Below are 20,428 nucleotides of genomic sequence, written 5' to 3'. Positions count from 1 at the left end.
TAGATAGAACACATCTAGGACGTGACATGCTGAAACTGTCAATGATTTAGTTGTGTGATTTTTTTTTTTAATAAACTAAAATCATTTACATTTATTTGTGTCTGTCTGATGCAGCCACAGCTTTTGAAACACAAGAAAGATTTTATGATAATATTTGAGGTTGTGTCAAATTTTAAGCATGTCCAAAAACTTTATTCCACTACTGTAACAATCTTTTTTGCCACATTTCAAAGAGGTGTCACTGTTCACGTCGAGTACCAAAACTTTGCCAGCAGTTTTTCTTTTTCACGTCTTGTAAAAAAAATACATTAAAGCCCCCTTTCCACTGCATTGTACCAGCTCGGTTTAACTCAATTCACTGGTATCACCTCAGCGCGAATGAGATGGGTGTGGTCAGCGGAGTCAAAATTGTCGTGATGTCGTTTTTAGGCGATATAAGTCTGACTCTGTATAGTAAGCAGTAACGACAGGAGATGATATTGAGGTGATGTTGTACTTGTTGCTCGTTCTGTGGCTTTTTGTCACAGAAAAGGTGAAATGAGAGAGCCAGAAGCAACAGCGAGACAAAACACGCTTGAAGAGCAAAGGAGAGTCATGAAAGCCATACAGAAGTATGAAGCTGAAGACCAGCACATGTGACGACACTCCCTCTGACCAATCAGTGGCCGGCAGTGAAATTTCAGCGCCGACTCAGCCCGGACAGAACCTCACCGGAGGTGATACGAACAAAAAGTACAGTGACCAGGTACAACCCCCAGTGGAAAAGTGCTAAAACCGTGTAGAGTCGAGCCGAGTCATGCTGGAAAGGTGCAGTGGAAAAGGGGCCCAAGCTACATCAGTTATGTTTTCAGATAAGTTTACAGTCTGCACTGGTCAGATCGATGCAAAAATCTTCACTCCCAATGTTTCCTGTTCTACAACTAGTTCTCATATTGTACTAGAAAAGCACTCGGAGAGCGCAAACCTTTGCCAAGGCAGATCAGTCATCCCCCCCCCCCAATCACCACCAAAATGTAATCATTTGTTCCTTGTGCCAGTACAACACTTCCTGAAAACTGAATCCAAACACAGTGCAGTGGATAGCACAGTCACCTCACACTCACTGGGTTCGAACTTTTCTGTGTGGAGTTTGCATGTTCTCCACTTGTTTGCATGGGTTCTCTCCAGGTACTCTGGCTTCCCCCCACCATCCAAACACATGCACTAATAAGTTAATTGGTTAATCTAAAATCGAGTGATTGGTTGGTCGTCTCTATATGTCGACTCTGCGATGAACTGGTGACTCGTCCAGGGTGAACCCCGCCTTCACCCATAGTTAGCTGGGATAGGCTCCAGCACCCCACCACCACCACCACCACCCACCCACCCTGCGACCCCAGCGAGGATAAAATGGCTCAGACGAAGACTGACTGTTTGGAAGGGGTCATAATAGAAGGAAGAAAAGGTGCAGCAGAGGGAGAGTGACAGGAAAAGTCCTAGTTTATAATCCTCTGGTCTGTGTGGATTATCTCCTCCAGATCCCTCTGTGTCACTGTGACACAGGAATGATGTTTATGTTTGTCCTGCTGCTGTGGAATCAGCAGGACTCCAGTGAACAACTGCAGAAACACACAGTCATGCACACAAAGGTCAAAGGCAGCAGGAAATATGGAAATGACACCATACAGCTGGAGAAGGGAGCTGGTTCCACATTAAGCCTAGTGTGATTTCCAGTGGGCCGCACCAGAAAAATAATAGAATAATAAACTATATATAATGACAACTCCAAAATTTTCTTTGTTTTACTGGGAAAAAAACCCCCATTTAATTAACAAATTATTTACATTTACAAACCATCCAAACAAAAAAGATGTGAATAACCTGAAAAAGCTGAAATTTCTTAAGAAAAATAAGTGCAATTTTAATAATATTATGCCTCAATTTTTCATTTATACATGTGTATTACAGATCAGATCTACAAAGGCACAAAACATTTTGTAACAGGCAGGATCTTGTTAAAATTTCTCTTAATTTTCATAAGACATTTCAGCTTCTTCATATTTGTTCGGGTTATTCACATTTTATTGCTAAAGGATAGTTATTAAAGTTAAATATTTTGGTAATTTAATGTTATTTTTTTGCACTAAAACGAGAAAAATGTGGAATTGTCATTATGTATAGGCATAATGTAATATCATTTTTTCACATTAAAGCACAAAGAACATTTGGAGTCATTATTTATACATAATCATGCTGTTATTTTACTTGCAATCACATTGGTCTGTATGTGGCCCTCGACTGTTAATCTCTTCAGTGTAAATTTTTTCACTTTGCAAACTCATCCCTCGGGCCGGATTGGAACATGTTTGACACCCCTGCTTTAAAACTTCTCAAAACTAAATACTGAATGGCTTAACACACACATTATGTTTAAAATACGACTGTCTTTTTGGTGCCAGTGGTTTCAGGGACACTAACGAGACGTCTTTGGTCAAGGTGTCCTTCCCTGTTTACCTCCTTCACCACAATCCCAGCAGAAAAAAAAAGAACGAAAATAACAGAAAACGCTGACTCTGCAGCTTCCCTCAACATGCAGTAAGGCAGCAAAGTGAGGCGACGCCTCCAATTGGTCAGGAAGCACCCCACCCACTCTGAAACGTACAGTAAAGCAGCACAAGCAGCTGAATGTACTCCGTCAGCTCTCTCTCTCTGCTGCTGCAGAGCTGCAAAATGTGTTTACATCTTCCAGGGATACAGGAAAGGACTCTGCACACAACATCCTCTATCCTCCTGCCAGTGTTTGAGCAAATGTTTCCACGAAATGAGTATTAAAAAAAAGCAGAAATTGCATGAATGTAGGAACCTGACTGCTGTTTCTGAGCAAATTATATGACATTTTAAATCCGAATTAGCCCTGAAATGCATGAAATGAATTAAACCTTATAATCACAAAACAGATTCTCCTCTAAACCTATGATGTGGTAAATCCATTTACAGAGTTCACAGAGTATTTGTAACATTTCTGCACTTCATAACATATATTCATTAGATAATCAATGGAACATATTGACTTTCACACCTTTTCATACATTCAAACCAAACCATATTTTTTTTAAAGATTTGTTTGAAATACTCACACAAAATTCAACAACCATTTCAACTGTTCACAAAAGTCTGTCAAACTACATATTTACTTTTAAGCATAAACTGTAGAGCTACAAATACTCTGTAAACTACATTTCCAAATAACCTCATAAACCTGCTGACCATGTCTGTACCTAAATACAGGACATTTCAGATTCCTTTACATTCATTTCTGCTTAAATGTCACCACATTTTTTCACCCCAGATGACATAATGAACCCCTCACTGCGGGGTTCATCATTGTGTTGAAGGGAAAAAATTAACAATATACAGACATGAAAAAATAACTTTGTCTCTATAAACAGTAGAGTTCACAAGCATCCACATTTAGGAAGTAAAACATATTAAAACATGTAGTTTTGATGTAATTACATTCTGACGATGTTTAAGTCCAGGCTCTGTTCAACTGTGCATAGAACAACTGAAAAGGTTCTATCTGCACTCTTCTCTTTTACTTTATTTTAACTGATTATTATTCATGTTTTATTGGTTATGCTTTAATTGTGTGTTTTTAACTTGTTTCATTTCCATTTTTGTAAAGCACTGTGAATTGCCCTGTGTATACAAATAAATTTGCCTTGCCTAATTACAAGTGAAAGTAATGAATCCAGCTGTAATTTGTCCCAAATTTGAATGTAGAATAGAATACATAAGAATATAATTAGGCGATGACACCAAATAAGGCGACCTATTCCTCATCCTCAGGTTGCCATGGCAACTTTACACCAACCACACAGGTTCATTTATACATGGGAGCGCTGACTCTGGCGCTATTGAGGTTATGAGTGTTTTCAAGAGTCATAGGAACAATAAATGCTCAGATTTAATAGTGAATACTTGAATAATGTGAATCCCTGAACTGACAGTAAACTGTTGAACATAGGCCTGCATTATGAAGTTGATGAGTTTAGTTACTTACAACTTTGCTGATTCATCCTATTATGTATTATTCAGAATTATTCGACTTTAACCACCCAACAGTATCTAAATAATTAAACAGAGCATTATTAACTACAACAGTGGTGTCAAACATACGGCCCACGGGCCAAGATCGGGCCGCCAAAGGGTCCAATCTGTTGTTGTTTACTGTGTCTTATTGTTTACTTTATTGTGTATTCATTTGTGTTGCCCTCAAGGATTTATGTATGTATGTATGTACTTCTGTATTTATTTACTTTTCTGGTATGTCAATATGTATGTGTAGGTGAGGATGATAAGTGAGGTTAATTACTTACAAAAGATCTAAGGGACTTGACTTTTCATATATTATGCTGATAGAAAGCTAAAGGATAGACTGTTTGTGAAGAAGGGGTGGGATTAAATAAGTTCTACTTCCTCCCACTCCTTTTTGAATGTGCAAATGAAGTCATGTACATGTATAAGTTTAGTTTTTTTGTTTTCTTCCATGAATTCTTACTACCCGTTTTATTTCTAAGGACTAAGTAAGATTACTTTGTCTTGTTGCATATTCAAACTAAACTAGAATTTAAAAAAAACAAAACAAAACAAAAAAAACTTCTGCATCTTCACATCTGCAGTAACGCAGGCATTTCCATGTTACTGTCTGTTTATAAGATGTGAATTTGTTGTTTTTCTGTTCATTCCTTTATGAACATTTTAACTAAATGTCCTTAAGAAATGAGGGAAAAGAAGACTGTTAGACATAGAGATATAACTGAAGTTGTGTGTGTTTCTTCAGTGTATATATCCTCCTGAGATCCAGTAAGTAAACAATTTTGCCATTTTACATTAAATAATTGCCTTAATTGGAAACAGCATAATGCAACAGTTTTTTTCAGATACATTTAAAAGAAAATTATATATAATGTCCTTTTCAGAGGACTTTTTTTTTTTTTTTTTAGTAAAGCTGTGAAACTCTTGCCCACTACAGAGGACAAAAATGCATTGCTGGGTCTCAGGAGGGTATAGTGCATTTATTCTCGTCCTAGGGTCATGACCTGACCCCCAACCCTGATGCCCTCTCACCTTTCTTGAACTCCTCCAGCATGGCGTCCAGTTTGGTGTCGTTGAAGACGCAGTGCAGTGGATGTTTGTAGAACTGGGTGATGGTCTTCAGGGGGGTACAGTCGTCCGGGTCCACAAAGGCCAGGTCCTTGACAAACAGGATGTCCACGATGTTGGATCTCTCATTCTCAAACACCGGTATCCGCGTGTATCCGCTCTGCATGATGTCCGTCATGGTGTTGAAGTCCAGAACCACGTCCGAGGCCAGCATGAAGCAGTCTGTGAGCGGCGTCAGGACGTCCTCCACGGTCTTGGTGCGCAGTTCCAGTGCGCCCTGGATGATGTTGAGCTCCTCTTTGACCAGGTCGTGATACGGGTCAGTGACGCGCAGCATCTCCAGGAGTTTCTCCCTGGTGTAAAAGTTGGAGATCTCCTGGTTGAGGATGAGGTCGAGCAGTTTGCTGATGGGGTAGGAGATGGGGAAGGAGAGCACCATCAGCAGCCGCGTCACCCAGATGGTCTTGGACGCGATGGCCAGACCGTGACGCGACGCCACGGAGTGCGGCAGGATCTCCCCGATGAAGAAGATCCCGAAGGCGCAGATGACCGTGGACAGCCAGGTCATGCCCAGGATCTGGCACATCCACACCGCGAGGGAGGCGTTGATGATGGCGTTCCCCAGCAGTAGCGTGCACAGGACGTAGTTGCCATGCCGACGCACGGACTCGATTTTCCGCGCGTAGTTCTGCTCCTTGTCGGTGCCGCTGTTCTGGAGGACCTGCAGCTCCACCGGGTCCAGCGCCAGCAGACTCAGGTTCAACCCGCTGAACAGAGCCGAGAGTCCGAGCAGCAGCACGGACACCAGCACCTGCAGCCACAGGTCCGGGACCGCCGAGCGCTCCTTCACCGCCACCCAGAAATCCCTGGTCCGGTAATGTTCCCACTTGGATCCGTCGAAGGCGCACATGGAGTAGTACTTGACCTTCTCCCCCCTCCGCAGGTCTTTGGCCAGAAGCTCCACCAGCACCGAGTTCTGGCTGGAAGCCGACTTGAAAGAGCCCAGAACCTCGATGTCGGACGTCCTGGCGTTCTTGTCCATGCACATGTTCCTCTTCGGGTGAACCTGCCCCTCTCGTCCGGGACTCGGCTCCTCGATGAAGGCGATCCACGGCGCGGCGTTATTCGCGCGGGTCCCGGCGGTGCGGTTGAGCCTCTGCGGGGAGGTGGAGTAATAAACCCGCAGCATGAAGCGGGTTCCTTCGGTGGCTTTCAGCACCCCGTCCTCCACGGACAGCTCCGCCCCGGTCTCCTCCGGACGAAAGCCGAGCAAGCCGAGCGCCGGGGCCGGGAAGGCGGTGCAGGCGCCGAGGCAGAGCAGCAGCAGGCGGGACGGAGACAGCGGAGCCCGGCCGAGCACCGGAGCTCCGGGTCGGGACCGCGCGGCCGCATCCTCTGCAGCCATGATGCGGTGTGAGGGGCTCGGTCAGTCCAGGGCTCCCGGGTCACGTGGTGCTGCGCGGTTCCGGTCCACGCGCTGCCGGAGAACGGTGGTGGTTCTCCGCGGTACCGAAGGGGAGATGCTCCCTCTGCTGAGCCCTGACGTAACTTTCTAAAAATAGCCTCCAGCTCAGAATCGTGAAGGCTGACTGTTGTAAGACTCCACACCGATGAGTTTGTTCACAGGACAGCGCGTGGGTTGATCTGTAGTGGAGGAATGAGGATATTCAGACATAAAAGCACCAGTACAACCAGTAAAAATATACCCCAAACAACAACAAACCCTGCATGAAAGATCCAGCTGGAGAAAAAATACACATGTATCAGCAGAAAAGTGCAACAAGTAAAATCAGGATAGCCAGGATTTAACCCTTTACTGCCTACATTTATTTACAATTATAGGGGGAAAAAGTATTCGAATTTTTGGTGAGATCCTGAATGAAGAGGTGATTGTTCATTTAAATATAACACATTGTATGATATGATTGTTTTAAATGATGTATATTTTATTTTGTATTGAAATGTTGTGGAAGAGCCAACCAACTGGAGTTGAAAATTAGCACTAGCTATAAACTCTATATGTATCACAACTATGCACTGTACTGCAACTATGTCTGACTGCATTGTCCCGGTCAAATAAGTATATATATATATATATATATATATATATATATATATATATATATGTGTGTGTGTGTGTGTGTGTGTGTGTGTGTGTGTGTGTGTGTGTATATATATGTATATATACATATATACAGTACAGGCCAAAAGTTTGGACACACCTTCTCATTCTTCGCATTTTCTTTATTTTCATGACTATTTACATTGTAGATTCTCACTGAAGGCATCGAAACTATGAATGAACACATGTGGAATTATGTACTTAACAAAAAAGTGTGAAATAACTGAAAACATCTCTTATATTCTAGTTTCTTCAAAGTAGCCACCCTTAGCTCTGATGACTGCCTTGCACACCCTTGGCATTCTCTTGATGAGCATCAAGAGGTAGTCACCTGAAATGGTTTTCACTTCATAGCTGTGCCTTGTCAGGGTTACTTAGTGGAATTTCTTGCCTTATTGATGGGGTTGGGACCATCAGTTGTGTTGTGCAGAAGTCAGGTTGATGCACAGCTGACAGCCCTATTGGACAACTGTTAGAATGCATATTATGGCGAGAACCAATCAGCTACGTAAAGACAAACGAGTGGCCATCATTACTTTAAGAAATGAAGGTCAGTCAGTCTAGAACATTTCAAAAACTTTGAATGTGTCCCCAAGTGCAGTCGCAAAAACCATCAAGCGCGCCAACGAAACTGGCTCACATGAGGACCGCCCCAGGAAAGGAAGACCAAGAGTCACCTCTGATGCTGAAGATAAGTTCATCTGAGTCACCAGCCTCAGAAATCGTAAATTAACAGCAGCTCAGATTAGAGACCAGATGAATACCACACAGAGCTCTAGCAGCAGACACATCTCTACAACAACTGTTAAGAGGAGACTGCGTGAATCAGGCCTTCATGGTCAAATAGCTGCTAGGAAACCACTGCTCAGGAGAGGCAACAAACAGAAGAGATTTATTTGGGCCAAGAAACCCAAGGAATGGACATTAGACCAGTGGAAATCTGTGCTTTGGTCTGATGAGTCCAAATTTGAGATCTTTGGATCCAACCGCCGTGTCTTTGTGCGACGCAGAAAAGGTGAACGGATGGATGTTACATGCCTGGTTCCCACCGTGAAGCATGGAGGGGGAGGTGTGATGGTGTGGGGGTGCTTTGCTGGTGACACTGTTGGGGATTTATTCAAGATTGAAGGCAACCTGAATCAGCATGGCTACCACAGCATCCTGAAGTGACATGCCCTTCCATCCGGTTTGCGTTTAGTTGGACCATCATTTATGTTTCAACAGGACAATGACCCCAAACACACCTCCAGGCTGTGTGAGGGATGTTTGACCAAGAAGGAGAGTGATGGAGTGCTGCGCCAGATGACCTGGCCTCCACAGTCACCGGACCTGAACCCAATCGAGATGGTTTGGGGTGAGCTGGACCGCAGAGTGAAGGCAAAAGGACCAACAAGTGCTAAACATCTCTGGGAACTTCTTCAAGACTGTTAGGAAACCATTTCAGGTGACTACCTCTTGATGCTCATCAAGAGAATGGCAAGAGTGTGCAAAACAGTCATCAGAGCTAAGGGTGGCTACTTTGAAGAAACTAGAATATAAGAGATGTTTTCAGTTATTTCACACTTTTTTGTTAAGTACATAATTCCACATGTGTTCATTCATAGTTTTGATGCCTTCAGTGAGAATCTACAATGTAAATAGTCATGAAAATAAAGAAAATGCGAAGAATGAGAAGGTGTGTCCAAACTTTTGGCCTGTACTGTATATATATATAAACAGCCATGATGCAAATGAGTGATATTAGACATAATTGGGATTCTAGGTGAGATTTCAGGTGATTTATGTATTTACTGACATGTAACCATGTGAGAGTCTGATTACACACTGTTAAGACAAAAACTCTGAAAACCACTAGATTAGTCTTTACCAACGTGTTGTGATTTTAGAAGGTGTAATAGCTTTCCTCTGTCGAAGATCTGAATCTGTCAGAAAAATGTGAAGTAAAAAGTATAGTATTTTCCTCTGAAACATAGTGGAGTAGAAGCAAGAAAGTACTCAGGTAGGGTACAAGTACCTTAAACTTAAGTACTTGAGAAGATAGATAGATAGATAGATAGATAGATAGATAGATAGATAGATAGATAGATAGATAGATAGATAGATAGATAGATAGATAGATAGATAGATAGATAGATAGATAGATAGATAGATAGACAGACAGACAGACAGACAGACAGACAGACAGACAGACAGACAGACAGACAGACAGACAGACACACATACATACATACACACATACATACATGCATACACACACACACACACACATACATACATACATGCATACACACACACACACACACACACACATACATACATACATACATACACACATACATACACACATACATACATGCATACACAGACATACACACATACATACACACACACACACACACACACATACATACACACATACATACATATATACACACACATACATACATGCGTACACACACATACACACATACATACATACATACATACATACATACACACACACACACACACACACACACACACACACACACACACAAACACACATACACACATACATACATATGTTTATTTGTCCTTCACACCACATCACTCACAAACATATGACATCACACAAACCTAAATACAAATGAACTCTTCACATTAATGTGATTTATTTGTCAAAGAAAAAACTTATCATAAACTTATACGATGGTTCTAATTGTTCTTCAATGTAATGTGAAACGTAGCAAAAAAAAAAAAAAAAAAATCCAAACCACCTAAAGCAGCAAAAGCTGTGAAAATAACTTTACAGTGACTCTGTAATTAGGTGATTTATCAGGATGCCATGCAGTCATTGTGAGTACTCATCATATTTCCTAAGTCTTTCATTCTGTGACTGACTGTCTGTGGTGATATAAATGTGAGGAACCTTTTACTCATTGGTTCTTCATGTTTTGAAGTTACAGACCATTAACATTGAACTGAGATCTACATGATTTGAAGCAGTTCACCACCTTTTCCAGCTCAGCCTGTTTCATTTTGATGTTTTTAAAGGTCTGATGGGGAACAGTATTCATAAAACCATCAGATAGTGAATAATCTGGCTCCAGTCTGACAATCCCATCCTGATGTTATTGTGTAAACATGATGTGAACAGTGTCTCCTGTGACTGACCTTAAACTGTACTTTTGTTTTTCACACAGTGCTTCTTTAGCTTCAGCTACTGCATTTTATCACTTTTATTTTTCCCCTTCTCTCGTCTTTCATCGCTGCTTTATCGTTTTAAGTCCGGGGATCAAGGAAAAGGTAGACCTTATCTTATCTACTTCAACACTTTTAAGTTAAATCTGCAAATATAAAGTTTGGGATGATGTCCTTTCCCGTATGTTCCACTCTTTATCCCTCTTTTATTACATAAGGTTTAACCCATTATCGAGCAAATGACTATTTATGGTAATTTATGCACACATTACAAGACAGTGATAGCAACAGTTACAGTGAGGACAGTGAGTCAACAATCTCAGGTCCAATGTGGTCTACAGGGTCTGTAAGGTCCACCTCTGCATGAACAGTGAGTGTACCTGCTTTGTTAGGTACCATGAAGTAATGGTACTAATGTAAGGAATGATGATCAAAGAGTTAATGTGGATGTGGACATGTGTCTGGATCAGCACTTATGTTGTTGGAATGTTCTAAAAGTGATGTTCTAATGTTCTAAAATACACATTCCTTTCACATCACATGTGTTTTTCTTGCATTGTTTTTTTTATATACTTCTTGAATTTATTTTATTTTATTGTTTTTGTTTGGGGTTTTTTGCCACATATGGCCAGGAATCAAATATGGTAACTTCACTGACCTTGTTTTTTTTTGTTTTTGTTTTTTTTACATGACAATACATTTTTTTAAAAATTGCAAATGTAGTAAAGTCTTGTCATGTCCTCCAATAACACACTTAGGTGGAAATTTTGAATTTCAGAGTATTTCTATGAGTGAACTATAAAGGGTTAAGGTCATTACCTCCACCGTAGGTTTTCATTGAGGTTTGTCTGTTTGTTTGTCTGTTTGAGAGATAACTCAAAAAGTTATGGATGGGTTTTTGATTACATTTTCAGAAAATGTTGATACTGGCACAAGGAACAAATGACTACATTTTGGTGGTGATTGGGGGGGACTGATCTGTCTTGATTGCTTTTCTAGTTTATATATACTTCTTGGATTTCTTTTCTTTTCTTTCCTTTTTTACCATATATGACAAGGAACCAATTATGGGAGCTTCATTGACCTTTATTTATTCATTTTTTTTACATGACAATAAATCTAAAAAAAAAAATTCACAAATGTAATAAAGTCTTGTCATGTCCTTCAATAACACACTATGGTTGAAATTCTGAATTTCAGATTATTTCTGTGATTACACTGGTCAACAACAAATTTATTGTTTAAGTTTTTTGAGCTGATTTAGGATAATTTTGGTGTGCTGAATCCAAAAATCACATTCATTTTGCTCAATCAGGTCAACTTTCTGAACTATGCTACATATTGGCTTTTTAACATTTTTGCTTACATTTATGGGCATTTTCACATCATATGATACAAAATTCTTTCATATTTCTTGCAATAAACGAGTTCTGAAGATTTTACTTTTGCAAATTTATGATTAATGTTTTTTTTAATATTACAGGTGAATGAAATGGCTTCGACTAGAAGATCTTGCAAAAATAAGCCTGACGTATTCTGCTACATCTGCGGTGAATACACCATTGTACTGAACAGGTACAATGGTGAAATGAGTTTTTTTTTTCTCTTAAAACCTATTTTGGGTGAGAACTATATAAAAAAAATCAACTGATAAAGTCACAAAAATGTAATCAATTTGTGAGAAGATCAAATTTTTCAAAATCAAATTAGCAAAAAAAACCTGACCTGACTGAGAAAAACATGTCATTTTTGGATTTAGCGGTGCAAAATGGTCCTAATTCAGTTCAAAAAACCTAGACAACTTGCAAAAAACCTTTTTTTGTAACCCAGTGTTATAAAGGGTTAAAGTTATTCAGCTCTGAAACAAAAAATAACATCTTTTAAAACCATGTATTTTGATCAAGGGATTGTTTTAAATGTGGTCAAGTTTGCGTGTAACTTTTTGAAAGCTGGAAAGTCCAGCTTTTCTGAACTTGTATCAGATGAATTCCCCTTTTACTGGTCCATTCTCATGTCCTTCAGTGGCTGCATGTGTTAACCTGTACTCTAGCACCATCGTCAGGTCCATGTGAGTTCAACACTTTGATTGTAATTACAAAAAAAAACATTAGATTGACTTTTACCAACACTGAGGTGAAAAAGCTTAACAAACCCTACAAACTCTTATCTCTTGAACGTTTGTGTAAATATTTATATGTTTGTAATTAATACAATATCCTTAATATGCTGAGCCTTAAAAAAAGATTAATTTCCCATAATGACCATTCTATTCTATTCTATTCTATTCTATTCTATTCTATTCTATTCTATATCATATTGTGCAGAACAACCACAAATCCTGTGGTTTAGAAACATTTTCATGATGTAATGTGTGTAGTTCATGTAAAATGATGGTGTAATGTGGATTCACATGTGTTTGACATATGTTTTTATTTTGCCTCCGCAAAGGAACGGTGGAGGTTCTCCATTGGTTCTAACAGATTTCCCCTGGTATATGGGTTCAGTCATAGACCTTCCACTGCCATGCACAGAAACATCCTCCTATTGAGTTCAGTAATAATAATAATAATAATAATAATAATAATAATAATAATAATAATAATAATAATAATAATAATAATAATAATAATAATTGCATTTATAGAGCACTTCTCATTTAGCAGAATCTTGAAGTGCTATAGAGAGAAGACAGTCAAAATAAAAACTAAAATACTGTATCAGGAATAAAAAGACTGAGACCACCCCTATCTCTAATAAGAAAATTTTAAAATTAAAAATGGTCACTCCACATTGGACAGACTGTTTCCTAAATGGTCTGAGAGTGGTCCAACTGTGGAGTGGACTAGGTCTATATTTAACAAAAAAAAAAAAAAAAAAAAGAAGAGAAGAGAAGAGAAGAGAAGAGAAGAGAAGAGAAGAGAAGAGAAGAGAAGAGAAGAGAAGAGAAGAGAAGAGAAGAGAAGAGAAGAGAAGAGAAGAGAAGAGAAGAGAAGAGAAGGGGGTAGGAGGAATACCCTTTGGCTGGTCATGGCTGGTCTGTGTAGCTGGGGGTGGTGGAGGTTGTGTGGGGGGTTGATGGTGTCCTCCCCTCCTCAGGCTCTGTGTGCTGCCCCCCCCCATATGAACTTAGACTGATAGTAATTGATACAAATACATTATTACAAATATTGAATTATTTTACTCGATGTATTGTGGCGACCTCCACTGCCACAATAATACTAGCAAATTACACTACTGGTGTTATTATTGTTATATATTTTTTGTATTATTACAACAACTATTATTTTCCCCCTCACTCCCCCCTCTCTCTTTCTCACTTTCATTCACACTCTCCTCTTCCCCTTTTCCCTATCGCCCCTAACCAAGCTATATTGCTTAGTTGCTCTTTATATTTCTTATCTTTTTCATTGTAATATGATGTTGTCATTGTTGTTGTTTGTCATTACTCTGTTGTTGTTGGTTTGTTTATTTGTTTGATTTTCCCTTTGTTCACGTGTTGGTGTTGTTTTCTGTCCACAATGTCTTGTTAACTATCACAAGAAAAAAAAAAAAAAACAAAAAGGAATAAAAGACTAAGCAAATAAAACAAAGCATCATGGAATGTGTTTAGCCCCTTTTTGAAGGAGTAACTGAGGAGCTCTGAGGTGGTCAGGGAGGGAGTTCTAGATACGGGGGGGGCCCGATTTCCCATGGTTCAAAGTTTAGTTCTGGGGGGAGGAAGAGGTTGGTGCTGTGGGGACGACAACACTTCGGGTGGAAGTGTGAGGGGTTAGGAGGTCCTTGAGGTAGTCGGGGGTGTCTCTATGGATGCAGTTTAAGGTGATGAGGGCGGTCTTATAATTAACTCTGAAGGGGATTGGTAGCCAGTGGAGGTTATGGAGAATGGCAGTGATCTGTTCCAGTTTATGGGTCCATTTTAGGATTCTGGCAGCGCTGTTTTGGGTGGACTGGAGTTTTTGTAGTTGTTTCCTGTGGATCCCATAAAGAAGGCCTGTATGGAGGAAGGTAAACATTTATGAAACTGGCTGATGTTGAACCACTCCTGTATGTGGATATTGTCCCAAACCACAACATAGACAGAACCCTCTGCCTCTCAGGTTGTTTCCATCTGTTGTTTGTGTCCGGTGCACTGTGAACTGGCTTCTATCATGTGCAGTTGGTTTGAAATAAGTGTGTTCAATTTTGAGTGGTTGTGTCTTATCGATGACATCTGTGCTGTATTTGTGTTTAACGTTTGCCTCCTGTGTTCACCATTTTACTGCTCATGTGCAACACAGTGAGAAATGTGTTTTAGAGAGTGAGAATGTGTGTAGAGTTGTGCAAAAAAAGTGAGCTACAGATTTGCAAATTGTGTCTAATTATTTGAATTATACGGTGGTCGACAAAGGCCAAACACCTTGCAACGGCCCAATGCATCTCAGTTCAGATAAAACAGCTGCAAGTACGGAAACGATGCAAATTCACAAACTCAAACACAAGTCTAAACAAGGTACAAAACAAGGAATGTGGTGCAAATAAAAAAAATGCGCTGCAAGACACAAAAACAAATGCATAATCATCAAATGCTCTGAAAATAGAGAAATGATGCAAACCAAGAAAACATCTGCAAATGAAAAACGCTGCATAACCAGTCACTACAACGGAAGTGCTCCAAACCTGTAGGGGGCAGCGTTTATAGACAACAGACTAGTGTCAAATAGAATCAAATAAAAGTCACATGACCGCACTACGCCATAACTTCAATTTGTTCCCACTGCAGTTTGAAACACTGTCCGTCAGCTGTTCTCCGTCCCTCTCTCTGCATCCTGTGTGTTGCATTGAGCTGTTCTACTGACGGCGCCCCCTGCAGGTTTGGAGCACTTCCTTCTTGTGAATGGATATACAGTGTTTTTCGTTTGCAGATGTTGGTTTGAATCGTTTCTCTATTTACAGAGCATTTGATGATTATGCATGTGTTTTCATGTGCATTTTTTCTTTTGCACCATGTTCCTCTTTTTGTACCTCGTTTAGACTTGTGTTTGAGTTTGTGAATTTGCACCGTTTCTGTACTTGCAACTGTTTTCTCTAACTGAGACGCATTGGGCTGTTGAAATGTGTTTGGCCCTTGTTGGCCACCATAGAATCAGCTTAAGGTTGTGGCAAAAGAATGACTGATTTGTATGATGATGAGTAGTTGAGACAAAGAATGGAGTTTAGTGTTTTAGTGATTCAGAAAAACTGTAATACGTTTGCATTAATGTACTTTACCCTCACTATACCCAATAACATGTGCAATATCTGTCTAATGTTTACAGTCTTCCATATTATTTGATCCTTTCACACTATTAATCCTACAATATTTATTTTCTCATGTCATTTGCACTGTTTCCAATGTCATTTCCACTACTCTCATACTGTTTGCACTACACAAACATTCCTAGTTGTAATACGTCTATTTTTTATTTTTTCAAACATAAATAAATGTGCCTTCTTACTGTCATTTATTGTGCCTTGTAACTTCTTGCACCAAACTGGACAGCTCTACCTCAATTTTGTTGCACTTGTACACTGACAATAAAGAAATTCTGATTCTGTTTCTGACTTCAACTTGAACTGCATTTGGAAGTTCTGATGATTAATGTGAGGTGCATGTTTTCTCCACATAGGGGCAGTAGTGTATAAGACATCAGAGACTCAGTCTCTCCATATGACTGTGTGGCACAGGATTAATATACTGTATATATCAAATAAAATCAACCTTGGGTAACATATCACACTAAACTAAACTCACTTATAAAACCTTTGGCTTCAGTTTCATCTTTCATTAGAAAAGTAGTAACTTTCAGATGGTTTGTAATATCTGAAGACCATGGGGTATTTTGCTGAAAAATAGATTCTTTTGTACTTTAACACGAATATAATGTAATAGTTATAGTGCGTTTGTCACGGATGTTAGAAATTAATGTTTAGAGCAAAATACAGAAGTATTCACAGAAAAGAATTATTTTATAGGTGCCTTTCAGGACATTCAAGGTCACTGTACAGAGCTGTTAAAATAAAACACAATTGAAATCACACACATACATATGGTAGATAAAACAGCAGAATTGGAGTTATGGAATTATAGGATAGAGTAGGACTGTCTGAAAAAATAAGTTTTACAATGGGATTTGAAGGTGGAAACAGACTCTTAATTTTGTATATTCTCCGGGGGGGCATTCCAGAGGCGGGGGGGCTGAGCGACTGAAGGCTCTGGACCCCATGGTGGTAAAGCGGGCAGGCGGGAGGGGGAGTCGGATGGATGAAGATGACCTAAGGGTGCGGGTGGGATCAGCATTCAAACCAAAATGCGAGTGTGTAAGTATCGTCTTCAACCTGGACTGTTTTACTAATATATGATACTTTTACTGTCACTTTACTGCTGCACATGTTCAGGGTTGTACTCGTCTGACCAACTTTATAAAGTGTTGGTAGTTTAATCTACACTGATGCATTATGTTCCATGAGATCATCAGAGGTTTGTATCGGAAATTCTGTCCTGTTTGCAGCTCGGTGTAAATACACCAGAGCATTACGGTGGTTTTTGTGGAGTTCATCTGTCTTAAGGAGGAGAAAGGAAACACTGCATCCTTTATCATAATTTTTTTTTATGGATTTATTTTGAATATGGAAATGATACAAGCTTTCTGATTGCTACGAACTGACTTCTTTGCACAACATAATATTGAAATGAAAATTCAAAGAAACAAAAAATAATAATACACACAAAAAAGAAAAAGAAAAAAAGAGTCATATTCGAAAAGGAGTGAGAAGATGCAAAGCTTATTAGCGCTCATCCTCATTAATTATCAATTGTACCTGCAAAACAAAATATTTTTGTACATTTTCTTAAACTGCTTAATATTTGGACTTTGCTTGAGTTCCTCCTTTAGATTGTTCCATAACTTGACATCAGAAATAGACAAACAAAAACTTTTTAAGGTTGTTGTCCTATTTTTGATTTTGAAGTTATGTTCCCTTCTTAATTGATAACCTCCCTCTTGATTTCTAAAATTTTTGGGGGATATTTTCTGGTAATTGTCTGTTTTTTGCCTTGTACATGATTATTGCTGTTTGGTAACACATGATGTCAGTGAATTTCAGTAGTTTTGATCGTCTAAAAAATGGATTTGTAAGTTTCACTTGCTATCAACTATTAATAATCAAAGGGGTGAGAGCTAATAAGCTATGCTTCTTCTCACTCCTTTTCGAATATGACTTTTCTTTTTCTTTTTGTGAGTATCATTATTTTATGCTTCCTTGAATTTTCATTTCTATATTATGTTGTGCAAAGAAGTCAGTTATCAGCAATCAGGAAGTTTGTATCATTTCCATATTCAAAATAAATCAATTTAAAAAAAAAAAATCAACACATTTGGAGATACATGTTTTATCTATAAGACATAGTTTTCCTCTGATGCTGCCTTCATGTACCATCAGGAAGATGATCCTTTCCACTTGTGAATTTGAAATTACCAGTGTGTTGTGTTTTCACGTGCTTTTATGTTGTAGCAAAAATGAAAAATGGTTGACACACAAATGATCATGACCTGCTACTTGGGTAAAACAGTTTCAGACGTGTTAATTCATCTGCTACAGTATTTTTTTCATTTTCACTTTTTTTTTCATTCATTCATCTTCTGAACTTTATCCTGGAGAGGGTCCCAGGAACATGCATACATTGGCATATATGACCAGTCAGTCTCACATTCACACCTATGTGCAATTTAGCTGAACTAATTAACCTCATGCTGTATGTCTTTTGAGACTGGAGAACCAGGAGAGAACCCATACACACACAGAGAACATGTGAACTCCACTTTTTTTCTTTTTCTGTAAAATTGTGTTATGCAAATTGTGTATGTTACGGATGTGTAAAATCATTAGCTAACAGCACCAGAACGTTAATAAATGCAGTGTTTATCATTCATGATTAATCCCTCATCATTGTCCGCCATGTTGAAAAGTTCAAAGGTTATTTTCACCGCGGCAACTCCTGGATCTAAATTTTTTTCCCAGTTACCCTGTGGAAAATACGATATGAGGGGGTGTTGTCGTTACCAGATCGGTTCCAACCAGGTCACCCGCATGCATGAAACCACAACACAACTTGTGTTCCAATGTTTCAATTTATGGCACACCAAACCATTCTTTAAAAAGTGTTCTGAGCAGTGGCGATTTCTCATAGACTGCAAGGGAAGCCTGGCTTCCCCTAAAATTACGAAAATTAAATGGTGAAATATGTACGGTTGTGTTGACATTTTATTGATTACAAATGTGTTAGAACACGTTCATCTCCAAGATGAGTTCGTTCAGGATCAGCTTTATCACAAATCAACGGACGAGATGTTGTTCACTTCTCATACATTCCCGTTGCGCTGTTTTCTCATACATCTCTGCTCAGTGCATTTGTCCGTAGACGCCGGGTGTCTATGGGCTTCAATGGGACTGAGTGGAACAGTTTTTTTTCATTGCATCAAAACTGGACGGTAATTGGATAAATGCCACGATGTTGTCCCGCCCCCGGACGCCGGGCATCTCTGGGGGTGAATGGAGCTGTGGGCGGAGCTCGGCCAGGCTGGACGCCAGAATCCCACGTGCTGATTGGAGGATCAGTCGAAAGGCTGAATCCTGTTTGATTGACAGCTGTTTTCAGATCTCCTCCTTCATTGACACAGTTCAGTTTAATACCGTCGCACATTCTGCTGTGAAATCAGAGAGAAACCACTACGAAATTACTCGTTCATTTCTTGCACTGTAAATAAAACACACTCATTGTACCTCCTTGTTTCAATTTAACATAGTTTCAACGTTTTCTTGTTTCAGTTACATAATTTAATCATTTCTTGTTCGAGTTTAATATCGTTTTGTAGATAGTTAAATTTATCAAACTGTCGGCTAGGTCGGAGTGTAAGGAGCATCTATTGTTTAAAAAGGCTGAAGTCTTACACCCACAACACAATGGGCCAAGGCCATCTGAGCAGCCCAGCTCTGCTGGACATTCAGAGGACACTGGTCCAGTCCCTGGAAAAGACGCCTACTTGGTACGATAATAATAATAATAATAATAATAATAATAATAATAATAATAATAATAATAATAATGGTCACTGACCATTTTGTTAAAAAGGAACGGAGGGCCGAATTTATGTTTAAATAACTCGACAATTTTTTTATGTAAGCCGACAATGAGCTTCCCCTGTCTGAAAGACGAGCAGCCTCCACTGGTTCTGAACATAGAAATGAGATCATTTTATTAAGAAATAAAGACATTACAAAAATGTGTAAGAGTTATTTTACACATCTACTATTTAGACAAAAAAAAACCCTCATTGAATTCTGCCAGATTTAGATTTGGCATGGGCAAAACAGTCCACCACCTCGGACATGGCAAGTCTACTTGGACAAAAAGTGCCAGAGATGTTTTTCTATATAGCTTTATTATTGTCATTCAGAACATAATCCGTTTATGCACTGAAGACTGCGATAAATAAATAAGTAAATAAATAAAAGTAAATAAATACACACACAAAAAAAAGAAAAAAACCCTGTACACTGCACATAATATATCGTTGCAGCTTCCTCGCCATCGCACAGATGGAATAAAATAGAATAACAAGACAAAAATACATCTTAAAAAAATGCCGTCTAAAATTATCAACATATAATATTTCCTGTTATATTCCAGAATTATTGCATGTTTCTAATATTTTAGAACTGATCAAACATTTTTCTTTTCAGTCTTGCTGCTGATTATGAGTGTGTAATATTGACTACTTCTCATACAGTAGTATAACTAAAGTATGAATAGTATAATTATTATTATTTATTTGATAATTAGTTTCCTGAACCGATCTGGTAGCGACAGCGCTTTCTCAAACCATCCGTCAAAAAGGAAAACACGTGATAGCATTGCGCATGCGTGGAACCGATCTGGTACTTCCGGGACCGTATTTCCCTTAA

The 20,428-nt window shown here is 39.1% G+C and overlaps 1 protein-coding gene across 1 annotated transcript in view; it reads right to left on the bottom strand.

Annotated features, from left to right (window-relative positions):
- Positions 1 to 6,820, bottom strand: part of LOC115418191 (metal transporter CNNM1-like) — a 32,368-nt gene extending 25,548 nt beyond the window's left edge. Inside the window, exon 1 of the mRNA XM_030132587.1 lies at positions 5,110 to 6,820. Coding sequence (XP_029988447.1) covers positions 5,110 to 6,550 — 1,441 coding nt within the window. The 5' untranslated portion in view covers positions 6,551 to 6,820. The remainder of the gene's footprint in view (positions 1 to 5,109) is intronic.
- Between the last annotated feature and the right edge of the window lie 13,608 nt (positions 6,821 to 20,428).

Source organism: Sphaeramia orbicularis, chromosome 1 (assembly GCF_902148855.1).
Source record: "Sphaeramia orbicularis chromosome 1, fSphaOr1.1, whole genome shotgun sequence".
In the NCBI taxonomy this organism is placed as follows: Eukaryota; Metazoa; Chordata; class Actinopteri; order Kurtiformes; family Apogonidae; genus Sphaeramia; species Sphaeramia orbicularis.
Note: the sequence above shows the minus strand (reverse complement) of the source record. Positions and strands in the feature narration are given on the sequence as shown.